Source organism: Monodelphis domestica, chromosome 1 (assembly GCF_027887165.1).
Source record: "Monodelphis domestica isolate mMonDom1 chromosome 1, mMonDom1.pri, whole genome shotgun sequence".
NCBI classification, from domain to species: domain Eukaryota; kingdom Metazoa; phylum Chordata; class Mammalia; order Didelphimorphia; family Didelphidae; genus Monodelphis; species Monodelphis domestica.
Window position 1 is genome coordinate 266,303,219 of NC_077227.1, and position 26,087 is coordinate 266,329,305.

Here is a 26,087-nt window from a genome sequence, read left to right on the forward strand (position 1 = left end):
AATCACATAAAAGATTGCTCTGAATCAATAATAACAAGAGAAATACAATCAAAACAACTCTGAGGTTTTACTTCCTGCCCAGTAAATGGGCAAAGGTGCAAAGGAAGTAAACAGTGAATGCTGGAGAATCTGACAGACACACTGATGAATTGTGGTAGAAATATCAATTGATCCAACAATTCTGGAAAGCAATTTGGAATGATGCCAAGAAATTAAATAAAATGTCCATATGCCCTTTGGTTCCCTCCTAGGGATATATACCAAAGGAGTTCAATGATAAAAAGAAAATTTTCATAAATGAGAAAGCAGAACTTTTTTTCAGTGGTAAGGAACTGGAAACAATACCCATAACCAACAATTAGAAATATCTAAACAAATTTTGGTACGTGAATATAATGGAGTATTACTGTGCTATAAAAATAATGAATACAGAAAAGCATGAGAATAATTCTATGAACCAATACAAAGTCAAGTAAGCAGAACCAAAAAAAGTTCTATACAATAACTACAACAATCCAAATGGAAATAATGTTCCGCAGCCTCTCATTATTAGATCAGTCCCACTTATATTTGCCAGTTCCTGTCTCCTTCCCAGATTTCACAAGTCTGGGTCTTTGCTTTCTCCTGCCTGCTATGAGTATGCCTCCTGGGACTCACAAGCCAAAATATTAACACTTGCCAACAGACTGAAATCAATAAAGGGTATGAACAGTCTAATCAGCTGTATCCCTCAATATACTTCTCTCTCATCATTGATTATCAATCTAAATTCATTCCTCAGTGGTTAGCGTACACATACCCAGTGATGCTCTCTTGATTTCTCAACTGTCATTGTATAAGCCTTTCTCTATCCTCCACAACCCATTTTCTTACACAAAACTCTTCTTTCCCACTCTACCAATATGCCCCTCCCTAGATCTGATCATCCCTTTCATTCTGCTTTCTAGAATGCCTGTTCCATACTTAGCAAGCTGACTGTCATCTTAAAATGTTTTCCTCCTAAATCTTTTCATCCTTACTGGCACCTGGCTCCCCAATGATGACCCTGTATCACTGATTACCCATTCTAATATAATATAATAAACTTTAACTTATACCTCCAATTCAATTGTAGTAGAGTCAGAATATACTCCCTCATGGCTAAACCTAGCCTTTCGCCTACCATCACTCAGTAACCTGTCCTCCTTTGAGGTTCATTCAATCCATATTTATCATCCAACCAGAATTCTGGTAGCTAGTATCACACAGACTCCCAGAACACTTTTCTTCTTTCCTTAATGAGTTAATTGTCAGGCTCACATTATTTTTCCTGGTCCCCAACTCCTGCACTAATAATCAGGGTATTTCAGTGTATATGCTGATACTTCCCCAAATTCCCTAATTTCCTAGTTCTGCAATGTATCCATTCTCATGTTTTACTTCTCCACCCTACTTCAGCTATGAAGGGACACACTATACCTTGAACCTCACCCTCACACCCAAGAGTTCCACTTCTATCTTCATGAACTCTTGGAATTCCCTTATCTGATCATATTTTATTATTCATTCTTTTCTTCTGCCTTATAATCTCTGAAGCAGCTTTTCATTCTCATCATGATTTCCAATATTTCCATCTCCCAGTTCTTTCCAAGGCTATCCTAACACTAGCTGTACTCTCCTTCCTGTCTCAACCTTTTGGTGGACTAGCCCAACTCTATGCTATCTGCTTCATTCAAGTTCCTTGCCACTTTATCTTATTGCCAATCATACCTTGCCAAGCTTAACCCTGGCTCACTCTCACTATTCACTGTCTTTGCTCCTATTCACATGCTGTTGAAAGAAGCTGGGGAATATCACAAAACCATGCTGTATGGATTCATTACAAATTTATGTTACACAATTTCAACAGGGCTGCAGCAATATTTGTATGCCTCTCAATCAATCCACTATCCTACTGACTACAGTGGCTATTCTAAATCTTTTCATTCCTCTTCAAAGCTCCCATGGTACCCCCTTCTCCAACCCTCTCAGCTGAGAATTTTACCATTATTTCACTGAAAAAAAAATGAGATTATTCACTAAGATTTCACTTTTTCTCCTCCTCCTCATTTCATATCACCCAGATGTCTTTGGTGGCTTTTTTCCTTCACCAAAGTGTATTTAATATAACAAACTCAGTGCCCTTTGAAGACATTTGGATTCTGAAGGTTCACTTATCTCTTTACTTTGTATGAAAACATGTCCTTCATTATCATTGTTATCAATTAGAAAGCCTTTTCTAATTGTTCAAAACCTTCTTGGTATCTTTTGATTTCTGTATTTGCATTTCAAAGTTTCTCTTTACTTCCGATCTTTTTTTTAAATAAAAAATGTAGGAAAGTCTCCTAATCTATTAAAGATCAATTTTTCCTTCATAAGATTATATCCAATTTCTCAAAGTAAGTTATATTTGGTTATATATCTTTATATTTTGCCTTTCATAAAATTATATTCCAAAATTTCATCTCCTTTATTACAGTAATAGCACAGTTTTGTGTGATCCTTGGTTACTAAATTCTTTCTATAAATTTTTTATTATATTTTTCTTTTCCAGATTACATGTAGATACAATGTTAGTATCAATTTTCTGACCTTTTGCAATCCACTACATATCCTTTCTTTCCCTTTTCTCTTCTCTCTCCAAGATTATAGTTAATATATTATTCATGTGCAATATACAATATATAACAATATTGTTTGTCATGTTGCAAAAGAAGACACATGCTAGTTATATAAAAAAACTCATGAAGGAAATACATAATTTTTTACTTAGAAGTTCTGGATTCTGACGATATTTGTGATAGGATCTACCAGCTCCAATCCTCTCTATATACACACACCTCAAATATATAGGCTAGAAAAGTTCTTTTTAAAAGTGAAGAAAGCTGTTTCCAACCCTTAAGCTGCCTCACCCTGGAAACAGCTTTCTGTTGGCCTCAATGAACATTTACATGGCTTCCTTATCACTTAAGAGCATACACTGGGGTATAGAGTCATGTCCCTTCAGACTTGATAGATTTCCCATAGCCACAAGATTCACTACACCCTACCCTGATGATAAGATATATTTTCCTAAAAGATGAGAGGGGCAGTGTACATTTACTTGAGCTAAATGCTGTTTCCTTGTTGAGCATCGTCACTATGTTAAGGCTAAATAAACATCCTTTTAATCACTTTTAAATGATGAAAAAAGGTCATTTTATTCCATTATTGACTATCAGCTAGAATTGATCAATCAATCCTATATATAACTATATGACTATATAACAATAACAGCATTTCTCAGTATCTTCAGTGTGGTGATTGTTTCAGAAAGTATTTAGTGTATTCTTTCTATTTTCAATTTTCCCCTGGTTCTTATGGACTTGGGCAGTTTTCCTTTGTGATTTTTTAAAATATGGTATCTAGGGGGAAGCTATAAAGCTCAGTGGATGAAAATCCAGGTCTAGAGACAGGAGGTCCTGGATTCAGATTTGACCTCAGATACTTCCTAGCTGTGTGACCCTGGGCAAGTTACTTAATCCCCATTGCCTAGCCCTTACCACTCTTCTGTCTTGGAACCAATACACAATATTAATTCTAAGATGGAAGATAGTGGTTATAACATTTTAATATGCCATTTAGATTTTTTGTTTCATCATAGTTTTTAGATAAACTAATGGTTCTTAAATTATCTCTATTTGTTTTCTGGGTCTCTTTAAATAGCAGGTACCTTATATGTTCTTCTATTTTTCAACCTTCTATGTTTCAAACTTTTGACTTTGTTCTCATAGTTCTTCCAAATTTTTCTTCTGACATCCAAATTTCAGTTATAACTTCATTTTTTATCCCTTGTTTTATTTCTTTCAATCCTTCTAGTCTTGGTGACCAAGCCATTTTTTTTCTCTGAGACTCTGCTTACAGTTGTTATGAAGTTATTCTCTTCTGGATTTACCCATAATATTTATTCAATATGGTCATTATTTTCTTCTGTTTACTCATATTTTCATCCTTAATTCTTGTATTGGGACTTTGTGCTCAGATCATTACTCTTTGAGACTCTGAGATGGGTTGGGGTAGGCACTTTTTGGTCTTATCCCCTTTGTTGTCTCTATAGCAATGCAACTATCTTTCTAGATAACAAATATAATAATAATAGCTATCATTTTCATAGCACTCGCTTTGTGCTAGGCATTGTGCTATGTGTCTTACAATTATCCAATAGCTCTGGAAGGTAGGTCTTTTTATTATGCCCATTTTACAGATGAAGAAACTAAACAAATTGCAGTTTAGTGACTTGTCCAAGGTCACACAGCTAGTAAGTGTCTGAGAGGCTCAGCACTTTATCTGCTGAGTCTGCTTCTAATGTGGTTCATGTGGCTGGTACTTGGTCCCATAATCTGCATCACTCCATGGCTTTTGTTCGAGTCTCTCTCTGCTTCTTACATAATCCCTAAGCAACAGTTGGTTCTGCCTTCTATTGTGGTTCTAAAAGGCCCTGATTGAATGTTAAAGAATACAATGGTCTCCAGATTATTGCAGGACTCCCTGGAACAGGTTCTGAGTTAGTCTCATCTCTTGCTGTGTTTCCTAATATTTCAAGGAATGCATAGGTGGGCTTGATTTCCCTGAGAGGTGCTCCTGGATAAGAGTTGGAAATGACTTCCATTTCTGTTATAGCAAACCAGCACTGGCATCTGACTTCAGTTACCCAGACAAGAGCTTGTGCTATCTTTTCAACCTTGTTCAGAACATTTTGTAGATTTAGAACTAATCATGGGAGCTTATGCTGTATTTCCCCCTCCAGCTCATAGCCTCTCCTGGTTCCTGCCCATTGACCAGAGTTTGCTGCAAACTTGTTTGAGTCTTGGTTGGCTTTCAGCTATCTTTTCATGCCATTCTAGGCTAGTTGGTGAAAAATATTTCTCTCTTTCTTTTCTTTATTGAGTATATATTCAATATTCAGATATTATTAAGATTTATGGGAGAGAAAGATGCTCTTCTGTAACTTTTAATGTCATCATTTTAACAAGAAGAAGCTTAGATTTAAAAAGAGATATGTAAAGAAGCTAGAAGGAAAGGCACATAAGTGGGTGGATTTAAGAGTATTACATGGTCCTATAACAATTGTATCAGGAGTCCTAAAGCTCAGCTTTAACTGAGACTGGTGAATAAAGCTGAGGATAACTGAAAAAGAAGGTTCGCGTAGCTGTCATGAGTGAAAGAAGGATCAAAAAAGAGAAAGGGCTATTGTTTCAAGGGCATATTAGACAATGATGACTTATTAGCCAATGATGACTGACAACAGAGAGATGGCAAAGCTGTTCATATCTCATTTTATTATTTTTTGGGTTTTTTTCTCTGTCTAGGAAAAGAAACTTTGCAGTGGAAATTGCTAGACTAAAAGGACTAATGGGAATTCAACACCAAGAAAAGTATGGGTAGAGTAAGAAAAATCCAGTTCCCCTTGATAAATTGTCACCTGGCCCAGATAAACTACATCCTTGGGCAATGAAGGGACTGGGAGATGTTATTGCTTAACCCTTCATATATAGAAAATGAAAGAAGTACCAAAAGACTGGAGAATGACAAATCAATTTCAAAAAAGGGAAGAGAAGAGAGAATGAAACAATAGTCCAGCAAGTTTGACCTGGATCCCTTGGGAAATTCTAGTTTGGATCATTTAAATGATATTTAACAGAAAACAGAAGCAGTTAATACAAAGAGCTAGAATTTTTCTAAAAGTATTTAATAAGTGCCAATTGTGTGCCAATTCTGTGCAAGGTAATGGGGAAATGATGGAAAAAAAAGAAATAGTACTTACCCTCAAAGATCATATATTTTATCAGGGGAGATAGCATGCATACACACATGTATGTGCTTTTATATGTATGAGAATGTAAAAAAATACAAAGTAAACTTTGAGAGAGTGGATAGTGATCATGAAAGGCTTCTGGTTGAAGGTCTCATTTGAGTAAAATTTTAAATAAAACAATAGATTCTAAGAAGACAAAGTAAGGTGGAAGAACCTTCTGTTCATGGGATGTTCATGTTCATGCCAGAGATGGAAGATGAAGAGTCATGTGTGAGGAAGACCAATAAGGTTCATTTAGTTAGGTCACATATGGGGAAAGAAATAATGACTAACAAATCTGGAAAGGTGGTTGGGTCCAGGTTATAAAGAGCTTTAAAATCTGAATATTCCATAGGGGGCCAATAGAATTTGTGGAGTAGGAGGTTGGCATAGTCAAATTTGCACTTAGGAAAATTACTTTGTCAGCCATATGAAAGATAGATTGGAGAGGCAAGAGGCTTAAGCCTCTTAAGAAGGTCATTATAAGATTATTGTCTGGCTGCAAATACTTCCTAATTATATGACTCTGGGAAAGACACTTAACCTCTGTTTGCCTGTTTCCTTAGCAGTGAAATGGGGGTGATAATACTACCTACTTTGTAGATCGTTGTGAAGATCAAAAGAAATAATACTGCCTAAGAGCTTAGCAGAGTGGCTGGCACATAATAGGCACTATATAAATGTTTATCCTCTTTCTCATTTTCCCTCTTCCCTTATTGAAATAATTCAGGTGAGAAGTGATGAAGACCTAAAATTGAATGTTGTCTGTAGGGAGGAGAGAGAAAGGAAAAGATGGGAAATGGGAAATTACAGATGAAAATGATGAGACAAGGTTTGGTGATTGAATGGATATGTGATGCAAAGAAGTATGAGCAACCAAGAATAATACCAAAGTTGTGAACCTGTGTTAGTGCCTTTAAGATAATTAGGGAGGTTTGTAAGGGGAATGAGTTTGGAAGAGGAGAAGAGAATTAAATTTTGGATATTAGTGGCTTCATCATCAATTTGATTGGGTAACTAAATATATTGTAGTAAATGATGGTGATGGAATACTATGGTACTGTAAGGAATGATGAACTGCTTGATTTCTTTAAGAACTGGCAAGACCTACATGAACTGATATGGAGTGAAGTAAGCAGAACCAGGAGAACATTATACACAGTATCTGAAACATTATGGGGTGATCAAATGGCATAGACTCTGCTACTAATAGCAATGCAATGCTATCCACAACTAGAGAAAGAACTGTTGGAGTACTTACCCTCAAAGATTATATATTTTATATGTAGAAGAAAACATATGAATTGTCGTTTGTTTATATGGGTATATGATTTGGGGTTTTGGTTTTAAAAGATTACTCTATTACAAAAATGAATAATATGAAAATGGGTTTTGAGTGATAATACACATCTAATACATTGGAATTTCTTGTCAGCCTCAAGGGAGGAGAGGAAAGAGGGAAGGAAGACAATATGAATCATGGAATCATGGGAAAAAAGAAGAAAAGAAAAATTCTATCCTTCCTGAAGAGAAAAAAGTAGATGATAATACAATTACATGGATATAAAAGTTGTTGAATGACCAGACTCAGTGAGTAATCATTAATGATTTGATGTCATATTGGCAGAAAGTCTCCAAACAATGGAAAACCCTAGGGATATGTGCAGGACCCCGTGCAATTTAACCTTTTTTGCCAATTATTTGGATAAAATAATGGATGGCATGCTCATCAGATTTACATATGACACAAAGCATAGAAGGACAACTGCCAGAGACAAAAGCAAGGTCCCAGAAAACTTTAGACTTAGAACTAGGCTGAATCTAATCAGATGAAATTCAGTTGGGATAAATATGAAATTAAAGTATACTAACCAAAATGGTTAATGCTGTAGTCAGCTGCATTAAGAAAGACAGAGGTTTCAGGATTAAGAAAACTGGATAGAGCAACAGTCCTGAAGTCAGGAAGACTATTCTTAATGAGTTCAAATCTGACCTCAGACACTTAACTAGGTGTGTGACCCTGAGCAGGTCACTTAACTCTATTTGCCTCAAATCTTCATCTGCAAAATGAGTTGGAGAAGGATATGGCAAGCCACTCCAGTATCTCTGCCAAGAAAACTTCAAAAGGGGTCAAGAAGAGTCAAACAAGACTGAAATGACTGAACAATAACAACTTTATCCTGGGCAACCAATTGATTATCTAAAGAATATTCAAGTGAGGGACAACCAGGCTGGTGAAGAGCCTTTTTCAAAGTGGTTGAAAGAACTGGGGATTTTCAGTTCTGAGATTTGGGGAGACAGGATAACTCTTTAAATATCTGAAGAATTTTTATATGGAAAAGAGAGTATTCGACTTGTTTTTCTTTGAGAGGGAATAATCAAGAGCAGTGGGAGATGTTATAATGAGGTGGATTTAGGTTTGATATCAAGGAAAACTGCTTAAGAATCATAGCTGTCCCTAAGTGGAAGAGGCTGCCCTGGGAAGTGCTTATTTAAAATGTTCAGAAAGAAGCTAGATCTCTACTTGCCTGGTCCTAGAGATTCTCTTCAGACCTGGATTGGATTAGATGGTCACTGAGGTCCTTCCAAACTCAAAGTCCATAAAACTGTGACTTTTCTGTCTCAGATACTATACATTTTGTTGGTACTCATTGCACATTATTTCCAGCATATCCCAAACTCTCTACTTTCAAAAATATATTCATTATTTATAGACTCGAGTCTTTGATTAACCCACAAGCATCAGGTCTCTTTTGTTTCTTAATCCTGAACTAGATTTTGCTACATGTTTTTACTTTATAATCCCCTGTGTCTAAATTAGCCTGGATACATTTAGTGCAAATCATAAATTAATCCTAGGAAGAAGATCTTATAAAATTCTTTTTTGAATTTTTCTACTTTGTCACTTCTATAAATTGCATCATCTTAATAGTGGTCTTTTGATTTATATTCATCATGAGCATTGCAAAGTGAGATGGCCAAATCCCATGAAATGCTGTTTATTTTCTCCTTTGAGTATACTAAGAAACCAACTCTGCCAACATTTTTATTTACCTTTTGAAGTAGGACCTATGACTCATCCTTCCATTTATCTGCAACTTTCTTTATATCTCCCAGTTTCAGCTACTGTGAAAATGTCAATATTGATATAGTTTAGTTCCTACAATAATATATCAACTTGGCCATTAGACAAGGATTTCACACTTAGAGGAGCAACCTTAAATGAATGGTTATAGCTAGTGTTAGAATTGCAGTTCTTAGCAGGCTCAGCCACTCAGCACTTTTCTGCCCTCTGCCTTTCTCACCATAATAGAAAGAGGCCACAAAGAACTAAGGGGCATTTTACATTTTCCTTTGTTTTATGTGCTGCCATGATCAAAAAGTCATTGCCTAAGATAAGTCTCTGGTAATAAGCTTCTCTGTACTTAGGCTGGTCTTCAAAAAGTAGGCAATTTCTCACTAGGATGATATTTGAAACTTTTCCAGCTTCACTGAACCCATCAGGGCTTATACCCAATTGGCTCATCCTTCAAATATCTAGCATTGCCCTCATGCCAGGATAATAATAATAATAATAATAATAGCAATTATACAGTGCTTTATGATTTCTAAAGCCCTTCATATATACTGTCTCATTTTATCCTCACAACACCTCTAGGAGGTAGGTGTTATTATTATCCCCGTTTTACAAATAAAAAAACTAGAATTGACAGAGGTTAAGTGATTTGCCCAGAACCACACCACTAATAAAAGTCTGGGTCAGAACTTGAACTTAGGTCTTCTTGACTCCAGATTCAGCACTCCTTAATGCTTAAGATGAGGTGTTAGCATTGTTGTCTACTTTTTAAAACCCTAAAATTTTGGCTGGATAACAGTTTACCTTGGAGACTCTACTTGTATGGCACTAGAGATTCTTTTTGGACATGGATTAGATTAGATGGTTACTGAGGTCCTTCCAAACTCTAAAATTCTATAAAACTGCAACTTTTCTGTCTATAATACTATATATTTTGTGTGTCTTTGATGTTATTCATTGTACATCATCTCTATCATCTCCAAAACACTCTTACTTTAAAAAATATATTCATTATTTACAGACTCAAGTATTCCCTGACATGAAAAAAAATAATCACAGGATAGTCCACTTGGAAAGGACCATGCAATTCAATCCACAGCTTCCCTCTACCATCAGCCTGCCAATGATCAAGACTTTGCTTGAAAATCTCCAATGAGAGAAAAGGTTGTGCTGATTAAGTTTTTAATGACTAGTTTTCTGGATGAGGAAAAAATGTACACAAGACCCTTTAAAACTTAATCTATGTTATTAACACTTTATCCTCACCTTCTTAATTCTAGATAATCAACAAAACAATAAATCAAGCTCTGAGCTGTAACATATGTTGATTTTGAAGATATACATGTTCAAAATCAATTCTACTTTTGGACAGTTCTACTTGTTTGTTAGTTTCTCCCTGATATCAAGTCTAAATCTATCATCTTCAACCTGGGTTAGTTCACTCCTCCTTGGGCAGCCCCACAGGCACACTATATTGTGAGGATGTCTGGTCAGCTTTAATCCTACTGCATTTCAGAACTTTCAAGTTTAAGAGGTTCAACAACTCTAGACTCCCTGATAATAGGCATTTCAGGCCAGGCCCACTTTGGCTTTTAGCATTACATTTTTTAAGGAGGTTATATGTGTTTATAACTTCTCCACAAATTGAACTTTCACTCTGCAGTGAGATTTCTCACTGATAGTTGCTAAGAAAAGAAAATGGTCTGTGTAGATTTTACATAAAATCTATTAGTGCTAAATTATTTTGAGTATTTTTAAAACTTAAAAAATCTAATATAGTCAATTTGTATTTACTGTGCATGTGTGCTGAGACTTTTGTCAAAAGTGTGTTTTTTAAAAGTTCATTGCTTTGCAATGATCAAGAACAATCCTGTAAAACTTATGAAAAATAATACTATCAACATCTAGAGAAAGAACTATGGGAGTAGAAACACAGAAGAAAAACATATGATTTATCACTTGGTTATATGAGTATATGATTTGGGGTTGTGTCTTTTAAAAGATTACTTTATTATGAATAAGAATTTTATGGAAATGGGTTTTGAATAATAGGACATATATAACCCAGTGGAATCGCTTGTCAGCTATGGGAGTAGGTAGGGAAGAAGGGAAGGAAGGAACATATATATGGAACCATGGAAAAATACTCTAAAAAATAAAATGATGTGGAAAAAATAAAAATTCATTGCCTAAGTTTTTAAAATAAATTCTTTTAATAAAATTACATCATAAGAATTTAAGAATCCCTTCTGGACAATGAAGAAATGTTATAGTGAAAGCATAGGAAAAGACTGATGCCTTATGATTCAGAAAATTAAGTAATGACTAGTACAATCGACTAGGACAGTCAGGTGGCTTAGTGGATAGATGACAGGAAGATATGAGTATAAACTCATGTTTATACTTATAAATCAGAAAAAGTATAAATGTCACTCAAAACAGATGTATTTTAAAGTTTAGATTACTTGATAAAGTGAAAAGAAGACTAGACCTAGAATTTTGAGCTCAGTCATTGAGATCTGGATTCAAGGTATAGCTCTAATCATAAATAATAATGATTCTAGGCTAATCACTTAATCTCTTTAAGTCTTATCTTCCTGATTGGAAAAAAGAAAAGATTTGGACTAAATGATATTTCCAAATTTCATTCAGCACTTTGAATGTTTATAGGTATGTAATATAATACAATACCAACTTGCTTTAGAGATACAGAAATATACTAAAATCACCAGCTGGTGCCAGAAGGAGAGTTATATAGAGAGATAGAGAGAGAGAGAGATATACACACATTGCCAAACATCACCTTCTTTACATAAAAAATAATAATATGACATCTATTATCTATCTTTCCAACTTTGGCAATGAGAGGCATCTGTGTTCTATAATGTATATTTACTACATATATATTACATTTATGTACACACGTATGTATTGCTAATTAAGAATTATCCTCAATAGAAATACTATATATTTTGCTAATTAAGAATTATCCTTCTTAATAGCAATATAATGTACACATTACTAAATAAGAATTATTCTTAATAGCTATATATACATATATATGCATTGGAGAGCACAAATGTTTCTCTCTATATATGTACAAGTGTAAATATATAGAAATATATTTCAGATTACACACTCAAAATCTTATTTACTTCATTAATTTGTATTTTACCAACATTTTACCTTTATACAAAATTGGACTTTAGATTAGCAGTCTATCAACTTAAAAAATATATTTAAAATGTTTAACTTTTCAAGAAAAACAAACTATTTTAAGCACTCATTTGCATGCCAACAAATAATTTGCTTATTAAGAAAAATTATTCTCCATCACTAGATAGAGAATAGTAGTAAATGTTACTTAATAGTAAGAATGTTACTTAACAAAAAAAATTTTAGTCACTAGTTTGGGATGATATATCTACTTGAAAATAACAAACTTGCACTCCTTGAAAAATAGTTCCTGTAAGATTTCAAATTTTATTTATGTCTTTACCCAATTATCCTAAATTAATTATCTTACAATATTAAATGGTTACTCAATATAGGAATATGACTAAAAATGAGATGACATAAAAAATTGAGAACTAAAAAAAACCCAGACAGAAATATAAGAGAAACCATATGTTAATTGACTTACTCTTTTAATGTATCACATTAAGAAGTAATTGATGATTATCTAAAACAAATTTGTTTTGAATGTCCCTTCACTTCAGGGTATTTAAATTTTCAGATTTAAAATATATACAGGACACTTATCAGATAAAGTTCAAAGGATATTTTAACTCATTACCTTTAGATTTGCCACTCTTCTGTTAAGAATATTGTTTGATTGTTAATCTATAAATTGCAACAGTCTACAGGTTCATATGATAATACTACTGAATCTTCATCCTCAACAAATAATATTGCTAATTTTCCTGATTTTATGAAAATGAATCTTTGCTTAGCTATATAAACTATGTAAAATTCCTTAGCATGAGTATACTTATCCTATCATATATATATAGGGAACCAAACTCAATGTCAACAAACACTTTCTTTTCAGTTATATTTACATCATTTCCCTCCTCATTCATGGAATGCTAACTTCATTGCACAGAAAATGCTACTATTTATTCTTTACTTATTTAAGTGTTTGTGGAAATGCAGAAGCAAAAGAATCCATCTGTTGAAATACCAGACTTGTGAGCTGAATCTTGAACAACAGATCTGAATACTCCGGCAATAATCAGACACCCAATAAATAGCTTTCCCCTAAAGAACTCAAGTCAAGCCAACTTTTTAGATTCCCCCAAAAGAAATTGTTTGTTGTCCAAATCACCTGTCAAAGATGAGGAAAGGGAGTTAAATCTATTTAATTAACAGATTTAATTTAGCTCAGCTTCAAAGCTTTCCATTTCTAAGACAAGCATTGCTGGCAAAAATTAAGACATACAACCTACAAGTTAGCTATAACCAGAAAGTCAAGTATGTAGAAAACTAGCATTTACCAGCTGATGGAGGTGAGTTTTGTTTTCTGTATGGTGCTATGGGTTCCACTCTCGCAGAATGTTTCTTCATCTTTTGCTATGGTTTCCCTAGGTATAACACAGTACTTTCCTTTTCTTGCCCTGGAGTGTCAGCATTGCTCTTGGTCCCCAGTTCTCTAACAATCAGCAATAGCTGGTATCTAGATACCGTTAGGGAGATGCTACAGGAAGCTCCAAGTACTGATTTGCTGTTTCCCAGGGAAACCATTTGCAACACATTCACACGATGCCTGACCTCCCGTAACATTTTCTTCCTGCTCAATTGTTAGGTTCTGTGGTTAAAATACAGAAACCAAAAAGTCAGATAAAGATTGCCTTCAACTTTAAAGAATGTCAGCATTGTTCATTATCTCTTCTTATAATAATATAGCCAGACAGGGTAGCTCTTTGTAACTACTGAAAGGAAATTAATGAAAAAAATCTTGTCAGTAAAAATGCAGTGTATCTAATAAAGGTCAGGTAGAAAGAATAGAGAGGAAGTTCTGGCTTCACAGAACTTTGATTAACTTATATCATATAGTATCTCCAAGATTTAAAAATTCCCCATAAATAGAGCAGCTATAGTTTTGCCTGTCTTTTACTTACCAGAGCAATTACATCTCAGTAAATGCACCCACGCTCAATAGAAATATCCATTTGAATGTATGTTTTCATGTGACAGACAGCCTAGTATTGTAAAAAGGATGCTGAAATCACAGTCAAAAGATCTAGATTTAAGTCACAACTCCATCAGTCAGGTGTGCGATGTTGGTACAGTCCTTAACTAAACTTTTTGGACCACAAGTTCTTTTCCACAAGGATAATCTATAGTAATACTATTATAGTAATATCTGCGCTACCTGACTCTTGGAATGCTAGTGAGAAAAAATTGATATAATCTATATGAAAGGCAACAGAACTCTGCAAATATTAGCTATTATTGTTATATAATAACAATAATATTAACATATTATTTAATATATTATATATTATATATATTATTTATATATAATATAATATAATAACAATAATAATAAGATGCCATATTCAAAGTGACATCAAATAATTATTTGTTAGGAATCATAAATACATTCTTGGGAGCTAATGGGATGATTTAATTTCTGAGAATATATTTAAATAAATTTGGAAACTAGCATCAACATTAATGGTAGTATATTTAATCATGAGCACATATGGCACCTATCAGTCCACACAGACTTTCAACAGCACTCGAAATGAGAAAGCAAAGCAAGGAAGAATTCAACTTTAACTCATGATTATAGCTAAGGATGCAAGACAGTAATTATTTCTCCGTAGCTTTTTTTGGTGGATTTGATGGAGGATTTGAAAAATAACTCTAAAAACAATTCTTCACGTAAATAAGAGCTAACATTTCATATTCTCTAAAATTTGCAATGTGCACTATTATCTCATTTGATCTTTGTTCATCTTAAAGATGAGTAAATTGAGGCTTAGAGAGCTTGTGACCAATAATTAATCATCATACACTAATAAGTACTTGAGACAGCCTTTGAATCCCAATCTTTCTGACTTAAAGTTCTGTGTTCTATCTACTCTATCAAGCTGCCACAATAACCCTGGGTTGCCACAATAAAACTAAAATAATTTAGTTTTTTATCTTGCACTTAGCAAAGATGATCATTTCAAGATATAAAGAACAGAAAAGCTAAATTCTAAAGTTTTTAAGTTGTTACCTTTTTAAAAAATATATATTAATTCTGAGGGACTTATGAGAAAAATGTTATCTACATCCAGAGAAAGAACTGTGGGAGTAGAAATATAGAAGAAAAATAACTGCTTGATCACATGGGTCGATGGGGATATGATTAGTGATGTAGACCCTAAATGATCAACCTAGTGCAAATACTAATAATATGGAAATAGGTCTTGATCAATGACACAATGTAAAACAAACAATGTTAAACCCAGTGGAATTGCTAATTGGCTATGGGGGGGTAGAGGTATGGAGGGAAAGAACATGATTCATGTAACTATGGAAAAATATTCTAAATCAATTAATTAAATAAATAGATTTTTAAAATATACATTACATTTTGAAAAGATTTTTTACTTATGTCTTCTTTTTAATATCACTTACATTTCCTGCTGTGTTCCTCTCCCATCTCTTCACAGTCATCTCTTATAATATAACATGGGGTGAAAAAAGGAAGAAAAAGATTCCATAAAAATAAACAATATATTTAAAAAATGTAATCCAGTATTCCATAGTCCCTCAATTCTGCAAAGCGATGGGATTGGGAGGGGGTGGAAGAAGTGTCTTCTCATATCTCATCGTTGCCAATGAGGTAGTCATTATAATTTCATGGCTTTCAGTTTCAGATTGTTTTGTTCTTATTCTTTCCAATTATGTTGTGATAGTAATTATGTGTACTATTTTTACTAGTCCTGCTTATTTAACTTTGCATCAGTTCATATACACCTTTCTATCCTTTTCTGTATTCATCAGGCTCTTCATTCCTTAAGGTTTAGAGGCATTCTACTACATTTATGTACTACTAAATTTATGTATTTTAATTTTTCCCAAATCAACACACATCTACTTTATTTCCCTTCTTAGCTACAACACAAAAAATGCTACCATAAATATTTTAATATATAATTTTTCTTTATATTTGTGACCTCCATGAGGAAACAGACCTTTGTATAAGCCCTAAAAATGTTAGAAAATCAATACATTGACTATGTCTATAAATGTGTCTTTTTCTATACACCCATCATCTTTCTGCCAAGAAGTGAGAGGATAATTCCATCATAAATCTGAATTATGATTAGCCATTGTATAAATAAGACCTCTGAAGCTTTCCTTTTTTGGGTTCTCCTGGTTCTGCTTATTCACTCAGCATCAGTTCATACAAGTCTTTGTAGGTTTCTCTGAATCTTTCCTATTCCTTATTATATAGCATGATAGTATTCCATTATATTTATATACCACAATTTATTCAGCCATTCCCAAAATGACAGGCTCACATTTTGATTCTGGTTCTTTGCCACAGTGAAGTGCTACTATAACCAGTTGGGGGCAGATAAGTCTTTAATCTCTTTTAAGTATGTTTGGTAGTGATAGTTCTTGGTAAATGAATATGCAGTTTGGTAACTTTTGGGATATATGTTCAAGTTACGTTCTAGAATATTTGCTCTAATTAATTGCTCCATCAAAGAGAGTACATTAGTATACCTGTCCTCTCATAACTCTTACAACAATTGATATTTTCCTCTTTTACCTTTTTTTCCTAATCTGATGGTTGTGAGATTGGGTTGTTTTAATTATACAACATATATTCAAACATGTTTCCAACAAGATAAATTGATGTGGAGTCTCAGTGCCCAGGTAATAGGGCATTTAAGCAGAATTTACAATCCAATTCAATTTCATTTTGTTTTGTTGAGAGAAGATCTTTACAAAACTCTGATAAACAATGTCCAGGTTTATCAGTTGTTTATCATCAATAATGCTTCTAGATGGCCAAAGATTCCTTTCTCATTCAAGAGAAATTCAGGGTTGAGAAGCTTCAGTTCAAAACCTCTGTAATTCTTCTAATTATCCCGTGTTTTCTGGAGATGTTGCTTTTTAGTTTTCCTGGCCTAGTACCATATTTGTACAATGTCTCCATTGTGGAATGAACAGATTAATTTTTTAAAAGATTTGTGCAAGTAAGAAGTCCTACATTTTGAAGCAGATATTCATGTAAAAAAGGAAATGTATAATTGAAATTCCCAGTGTCACTTTCTGGAACATCACTGCTGGTGGAGGTATTCACATGACCCAAGACAAAGCATATGCCATCTATGACATGGCTGTGCCAAAAATAAAGTCAGAGTTTCAAGGAACCCTGAATTCCTGAGACTACTAAATTTTTACCTTTTTTTTCTGCTTTTAAAGGCAACAATTTCAAGGTACTTCTTTTACTAGGAAGTGGCATTCAGTGATGCTGGATTTTGTCACATGATGTGATCTGGTCTGTAGAAACTGCTAGATTTGAAGATCTAGTTACAAATCCACTTACTAGTTAGATGACTAGTTAGGTAACCCTGGGCAAGTCATTTAATCTCTCTGGGGTTTATTCTGCTCCTCTGGAAAATGGAATGATACTAGCATCTACTTCACAAAGTAATTATAAATAAAACAAATCAAATTACATGCTTTGTTAACCTTGAAGTACTACATAAATGCTAGATATTATTATTTTTCCAAAATGTCAAGGAGCTATTGCCATCTGAATCTGTTAATACATTATAATGAATATGAACCATTATTCTTAGAAATGTTATCTTAAAGTGCACAGTACCACTACAGAAACAGTTCTTGCTTTACGTGAATTTACATTATGCAAAATGGGCTACCCAGTTCCCAGCAGGCAACAGCATTGATACAGCCCTATACCAAGGGCTGACTTCAGACACTGACACCCCAAGAAGAGAAGGGGAGACCTACTAAACGATCCACATATGTTAAACAAGAACTGTAATAAATTCCACATGGCAATGAGTTATCAATAATTTACAATCCTAGAAAAAATGCTATTGAGAATGACCAAAAAGAATTGTTGCCAAAATCCTTGTTTATAATCATAGCATTTAAGGAATTCCACAATTAACTCTATGGATGTGCATTTATACCTTTTACTGATTACAAGCTACCTATATAACTCTTTCCTGTGGATTGTCCAAAATTCACCAACTATATTTGGTTTAGTGTTGATGACTAAAGGCATATCTCTAATTGTTGAAGAACAACATCGAATGTTGATACACTAAATATATGCCAATGTAGAATAGTTCTATGACAGAAATATTATGTGGAATTAAGAATATAGTTAAAGAGTTTCTCATAATCAGAAAGTTCTTTCCCTGAAAATATCTGAAATATGTTCTTGAACAAAGATTCTTTGTCATGTTCCATAGAAAAGTACACTTAGACAAGTAACCCTGCATATTAATAATCCTTGATCACTTTTTCATTATCTTAATTAATTCTATGTTATAAGAATATACACTAGCTTCAATCCAGTGATTTTATACAAATAGTCCCCAGGTGGTCTAAGCATAGAAAGTCCCTCTCATGTGCAGCCACATCTCCCCTGACCTGGTGGATTTTGGAAGATCAAACACATCACTAGGTCTTTCATCAGAACTTGCCCTGATGACCCAAAACATTTCCACAGGGAGACACGGGAGGGACACATCCAATGAAATAAATTAGGTATGTGGCAAAAAGAAGAAAACAGTAAAAAATGACAAATTTGTGGATTTCCTTTGTAAATGGAATCTTTTATGGTCAGACAACATGTGAACTTGTGAATATTCTGAAATTTCAGACAGTTTTTCTGCTAGTCATGTCCCCCATTAACTAACCTCTCTCTTTTTCAACCCCAAAATTAAAGCAATTGTGAGGTTCTACCTTGTATCCATCTTTTGGAGACACTATTAGTACTCATTTCAGATTTAATGTTGGGCTGAAATGAAGAATCAAAAAACATTGAACAGTTAGCAAAAGGAGGTTAACTTTCTCCTAACTCACCAAGGAGATGTGACAAGGACACACTGGCAGTTAGCTTTTCTGTGGCCTCACTTTGTCCCCATGTGGAAATGTTTATGGTCATCAGGGCAAACTAGGGTGAAAGGTCTAGTGACTTCTCTGTTCTAAAATCCATCAAGTCAAAGGAAAGGGACTTTCTATATACTGAGAAGACCAGGAAGCTGTGTAATGAAAACAGGATGCAATCAAGTCCTGGAAAAAACAAACCCATGTCACAGGAAGGGAGAGGGGTATGTTTAACCCATGTTTTTGAAGAGATGTTGATAAATATTAGTCTTGTCACACAATCAGATTGACAAGGTAGGGCAGGGGTAGGAAAATGGAAACTGTTGCAGGACCCATAGGAAAACAGTCACATTAATACAATACAATATTAATACAATGCTACAGTGTTGGAGGAACCATTCTGGAAAGTAATTTAGAACTACATTCAAAAAGTCACAAAATTGTGCATGCCCTTTAATCAAGGGATACCACTATTAGGCTTATATATCAGAGAACAAAGAAAGGAAAAGATCTATGTAAACAAAAATACTTATGAAATAAGGAAAACAATTTGTAAAATGACCAGAGTGTACAAACAAGCAGTTGTGAAAGACTTGAGAATGCTGATAAATGCAATGACCAACCCTGATTCTCAAGGACTGGTGATGAAGCATGCTACCCACTTTCTGACAGAGAAGTGATGGGCTCAAGAAGCAGAATAAGAAATATATTTTTGGGCAGAGATCATATGGGAATTATTTTGCCTAACTTTGAATATTTATTCTGAGGATTATTTTTTCTTCCTAAATGGGTTGAGGTGGCAAGTGTGAATATTAATGCTTATTTGTTGATTTCTTGATTTTAAGTTTTCTTTTTCATTTCTAAAAACAAATGATGTGGTCCTGAACTAGGGTGGTGGTTGTGTGACTACAGAAATAGACCATTTTTAGAGATATTGTAGATGTAGAAATGATAAATGGGTGAAGCAGTTAAGTAAGATTGGGAAATTGATGAGAATACTGAGGATGCAAACCTGGGTAACTGGAATAATGATGTGCTCTTGGAAGAAATATGAAAGTTCACTAGAAGGGTGAAAACTTGGATGGTCAACAGTGTCAAATGCAATAGAGAGCTCTAAAAATTGTAATTTAGAAAAAGGTCTTTAGATTTGACAATTATGATAGTATCAGTAACTTTTGAAAAAGCAATGAAATTAATCAGGGAGCAGATTGCAAATGACTGAAATATTGAACTTCCTGAGAAGGCCTATCATTTCATCATGGAGTAAAAAATAAATAGTGGGTAATGTCAGTTGTTTTTGAGATATAAAGAAGGGAAGAAGAGGGGGGTGCACAGTGAATATCCTTGATTTTTCCGCTAAGTGCAAAAATAAAGTCCTCATCAAAAAGGGTGGGGGTAAAGAGTTATGTGAAAGGTTTTTGAAGAGGCAAGTTTTAGAATAGTCATTGTGGGAAATGGGAAAGACAATTAGAGAAAAATAAAAGAATCATGCTGCTATTATGAAGACCCTTATTTGAACCATCAATGTACTTTTTCATGCTCAGGAAAATGGTCAGACTGAAACAATGGGGTTCTATACTTGATTGTGAGTATGAACTAATAGCCAAATGTGTATTTCAGGTAGTTTTAATGGCTTAATATGTCATACCCTGTTGAATAATAAGAGCTGGTGTTCTTATAGGTTTCTCTAGTAATGGAGTAACATCTCAAGACTTGCTTCAACCATCTCCAGCTAGGCTTATCTAAAATTCTATCAAACAAACACAAATTATTATGAATGCTGCTCTACTTTTCATTTATTACACAAGAGTTAGTCTTTACTGTAGACTAAGAAAGTAAACTAAGATGAAGTTCTACCTATTTTATACAAAAATCCAAAATTAAAGATAGCTACCTACAACTGCAAATGTTTTCCTCCCAAAGCAATTTGACAACAGTAGAATCATATATAGAAGATATTCTATAACTGATGTTTTTGGCCATACCTTCTGAAAAGTAATCAAAGCCACAATGCAAAGGGTGCTGTAAATCTATGATAAGGAAGTAAATGAAATAGAGTAAACTGCTATTTCTAAATCCATTAGTCTAATATACACAAATTCACAAAATGGTACCTCCTTTGCTGGATAAAATTCTCTATTAGCTAAGAAGATATGTGTCCAGCTTCTACTGCAGAGCATTTTAAGAAGTGTGACCTTGCATGACCTGAGCATGCTAAAAAGAAGGTATTTGGCAACAAGATACTAAGCCCACAAACCATGTCTTGGCACTTTCAAGGTTCAGTGATATCCCATTCTGACATGACCCATTTCTGAATCCTCAGCTTTTTTCTAGACTTGCACTTAATTGCTTGGTGAACAATTTCTGGATTACTTTCTCCCAGCAACCTTGAAGTTCCACTCATTTCTACTTTTCTTCAAATTGAGTTCCTTTGGCCAATAACCTGAGATCTGTATTAGAAGCAATGGTGAGCAGAAAGGAGAACATTTGCTTCTGAATCAGAGGACCTGGGTTCAAAGTATGACTTAATCCCTTATTAGGACCAAAGGATCATATATTTCAAGCTGGAAGTGACCTCAGAAGCCATTAAGGCTCCCCAGTTGATAAATGGACAAAGGATATTAACAGGCAGTTTTCAGACAAAGAAATCAATGATAGTCATATGAAAAAATTCTCCAAATCACTAATGATTAGAGAAATGCAAATTTAAACAATTCTAAGTACTGCCCTAGACCTATCAGACTGACTAATATAATAGAAAAGGAAAGTGACAAATGCTGGAGAGGATGTGGAAAAATTACAACACTGATGCACTGTTGGTGGAATTGTGAACTGATCCAACCATTCTGGAAGGCAATGTGGACCTATGTCCAAAAGGCTATAAAGATGTGCATTCCTTTTGACCCAGCAATATACTATATCCCAAAGAAATCAAGGAAAAAGACCTATACATGCAAAATATATTTATGGCAGCTCTTTTTGTGGTGGAAAAGTACTGGAAATTATGGGGATTCCCATCTACTGAGTAATAACTGAACAAGTTGTGGTATATGTTTGTAGTGGAATACTATTGTGCTATAATATATTGATGAGCAGGATTTTCAAAAAATCTTGGAAAAACTTACCTGAATTGATGAAAAGTGAAGTGAGCAGAACCAGAATATTGTAGATGATAACAAAAATGCTATATGATGATCAACTGTGAATTACAGCTATTTTCAGCAGTAAAATGATCTAAGACAATTCTTAAGGAATCATAATGAAAAAATGCTATCTACCTCCAGAGAAAAGAACTAATGGGATTTAAATATAGATAAAAACATACTTTTAAAAAACTTTCTTCATTTTGGGGTGGATTTTTATTCTATATTCTCTATCACAACTAATACCAATTTCCATCACAACTAATAATTTTTATACCCAACTAATATGTAAATATGTTTTATATGATTTCATGTATATATCCTGTATCAAATTGCTTGCCTCCTCAAGGAGGGGGAAGAAGGGAAGAATTTAGAGTTCAAAAATATTTTAATGTTGATTTTTTACATGTAATTGGGAAAAAATAAAATATTTATGATTTTTTTAAAAGTCATTGAGTCCTACAACCTTATTTCATATTTATTAGGAATTTGAGCATGATGGAGGTTAAATTATTTACCAAGGATCATACAACTAGTAAGCAGAATGTCTGAAGCAAAATTTAAACTCAGGTCTTTCTGATTCCAAGCCCAGAGTTCTAGATCAATTGCACTAAATGACTTTGAACAACTCTCTTAACTTCTTTGGATCTTCTATATAGTTGATGCTAAGTATATTATGTGATGGATATACAAGGTATGCTTGATATAGTAGAAACAGTCTGGAAAGAGGGCTCTAGCTTCAAAGGCTCTAGCTTCAAGTACTGGCTTTACCATTTTCTACCTGAAGAATTCTGGGGGCAGTTCTCTGGGTCTTGGTTTCCTTATGTATCAAATGAAGGAGTTAGATTAGATACCACTACTAGGTTTCATTCAACTCTGAATCTGAGATGCAGGCATGTTGCCATAACCAGTGGAAGCACTGACCTTGGCATGAAAATCTGACTTGGCCTATGTTTGGAAATTAGTGTTATTAACTTTCTGGGGACTCAAGAGTATAAGGTTTATAGTATTGTGCCTTTTGACTGTTTTTATTATTCTTTTTTATCCTTAGTGTCTAGAACAATGCCTGGTATATAACTGATACCTATTAAAAACTCACTGAATAAAATAAAATTTAATTGATTTCTTGCTAGTATTTTATTCTTTTTGAGTTCATGTACTCCTTATAGCTGTCTGTGTGCTGTGTGGTTTGGGTTTATAAAAATAATAACTACCATTTATAAAGCATTTCAGTTTAGTGTTACAAACAAGCCCGGGAGGTAGATGCTATTATTGGGACAATTTTATAGATGAGGAAACTGAGATGGAGAGAAGGTGAATTTCCCAATTCCATAAAGTCACTAAGTATCTAAAGATAGAATTTGAACTCATGTCTATCTTAAATCCAGGTCCAACGCACTATCCACTGTGCCACCTAGCTGCTTCACCAAAAGCAGAATAGTTAGCACAGAATAGTTTTTATAACCACGAGGGACTATCTGCCTTGTGACCCCTCGCACTCCACACCATATGAGTCTAGAGAGAAAAATTCTCCTGACATGCCATCCCCACTCTCACTCATTCTAGAGGAAATTACTTACGCACTAGAGAAGGATCCCAGGGCAGAGGTGACTGAGATCAAATAATTCAAACATGCCTCACTCCTCTATAATCAGCATTCCCAGAACTTCTCTGGCCTCTGTCTTGACCATTAAGAAGGATCTTTGACTGCATATCTGTCCTGGTGATAAATGTATTCCTTTGCCCCTAACGCAACGCACTTCTGTCTCTTACATAAGTCCAGGTGAAAATGCTTTATTTAAAGAAACTTTTATCCCTACTCATCACACTATTGTTTTAAAAATGTTCAGCCATAAAACAATTCTATATTATATCTTCAGCATACTTTCACATAAATCATTTGCTCATGTGAAGTAGGGAAGGATGATATTACCTCTATTTTACAGTTGAGAAAGACCAAAGATGTTATTAACATTTTTAGTTAGTAACAGAAATGTTAGTGGCACACCCACGGTCATATTTATCCCTATTGAATCAGATTTGACCATAGCATAAGTTGGCTTTATGTCTCTTAAATTTTTCAAAATCCTAGTTCCCTTAAACCAGAAGTTCTTTACCCAGAATCCATGAAACCCCAAGAAACCCAAGGAATCTTGGGATAGATTTCAAAGGGTTCATGAACCTAGTTGGGGAAAATTGTATCTTTATTTCCACTAACCTAAAACTGAAATTTATCATTTCCTGCATTTATCAATGTACAACTAGGTCCCACTTACTGCACATAATAAGTTCCATGACTCATAATGAGTGGTCATATATACTTCAATACACACTATTCAAAGTTATAATAATATAAAATATGTGCATTGGTTCCAGACCAAATAGAAACAGTGTAAATTCAAATAATGTGATTATTTCAAAGATCTGAGATATAGCTGAAGGCAACAAACATTATTCTGAGGAAATCATAGGCTTCATTAAACTGCCCAAAGAGTCCATGATACAAAAAAACCCTCAAGAACTCCTATTCTGGGTCAAAATTTTAATCATACATACAGGAAAAATTAAAAGGGCTATTTTTGAAATCTATTCAATTGATTTGACTATTCAACTGCTAAGTATGGGTGTTCCTACATCTCCTATTCTCCAGAAATGTAAAAGAAGTTTACATGAAATAATTTCACAAGCTAGAAGGCTGGAATTGTTCTAATATGAACTCTAACATGAGGAGCCTTTGAGACTTCTAAAGTCTTATCTTGGTAGAGTGCAAGAAAGCATTATTATTTAAAAGTGAATCAATACAGATTCAGAAAAAATATACCCCTGTAAATAAGCAATAAAATAGGTTTAGAGATGAAGCAAAAAATAATTTTGTCTCAAATCTAAACCCTTCTCTCTGTAATAATGGAAGCAGATGTCCTTAATTTATTTACTCATAGCCTTGGGAGGAGAGATAATCATGAGCATGCCAAATTTAAAAATATGGAAGTTATTTGTATGGTGTTATTTGTATGGTGTTAATTACCATAATTCATTAACTTTTCTAGAATTCTCTCAGAAGATAAATATAATAGTTGCTCAGTTTTATGAATTGCTAAAAATATGTCCATGAAGTCAAAAGGGATAAATAAAAAGAGAGGGAAATGTTAGTTCCACTGGTCCAGTGCTTAGCACAGAGTAGGAGCTTAATAAATGCTTATTCCCTGACCCACCTGTATTTTGCCTTGGTCAAACCATACCTGTTCAGTGCTAGGTGCCATATTTTAGGAAGGATTTGGACAACCTCGAAAAGGTTCGGAGGATGGTTATAAGAACCACAAAGGAATTCTAGCAGCATCAAACAAAAGATAAGTTGTTTGTTTGTTTTTTTTTATCCTGGAGAGGGAAAGACGGGAGAACCCTCATAACTACATTTAACTATTTGAAAGGATGCCCTATGAGAAAGGTATGAGATTGATTTTGCTCTATTACAAAAGGTAGAAGGAGAAGCAATAGGTGTTGCAGGGAAGAAGATTTGGCTTGATAGAAATAAAACCTTCCAATGAATAGTACTATATGAATGTGGCATTGTGTACTTCCTAAGGTAATGACTTGCTGATCATTAGAGATATTGGAGTGTAGGATGGGTGACCATTTTTCAGGGGAACATCCTCAGGTAGGTTTTGGCCTAAATGACCTGTAAAGTTTCATTCAATTTAGATATCACAGTTATATGTTTTGACTTAAAATAAAGATAAATAAATGAATAAGGTTATTTATCAATCACATTATTAAATTAAATCTATTGCCTGCCTGAAGATTCAACCACATACACTCTGAAAAGCCCAATAAGAAAATAAAATCTTAAATTGTAATGAAGAAATTCAGAAATAGGATTTTGTCCTAGCTAGAATGTCTTTCTAGTTTTCCTGGAGATCTT

The 26,087-nt window shown here is 34.1% G+C and overlaps 1 protein-coding gene across 2 annotated transcripts in view; it reads right to left on the reverse strand.

The window, feature by feature from the left end:
* The window catches only part of SLC35F4 (solute carrier family 35 member F4), a 312,021-nt gene that overhangs the window by 82,490 nt on the left and 203,444 nt on the right, over positions 1 to 26,087 (reverse strand). Inside the window, exon 1 of one of the 2 annotated variants that reach the window (XM_007472947.3) lies at positions 13,424 to 13,641. The exons of the other annotated variant lie outside the window; for it this stretch is intronic. Coding sequence (XP_007473009.1) covers positions 13,424 to 13,493 — 70 coding nt within the window. The 5' untranslated portion in view covers positions 13,494 to 13,641. Of the gene's footprint in view, positions 1 to 13,423; positions 13,642 to 26,087 lie in introns of those variants that run through there. 2 annotated transcript variants of the gene reach the window in all.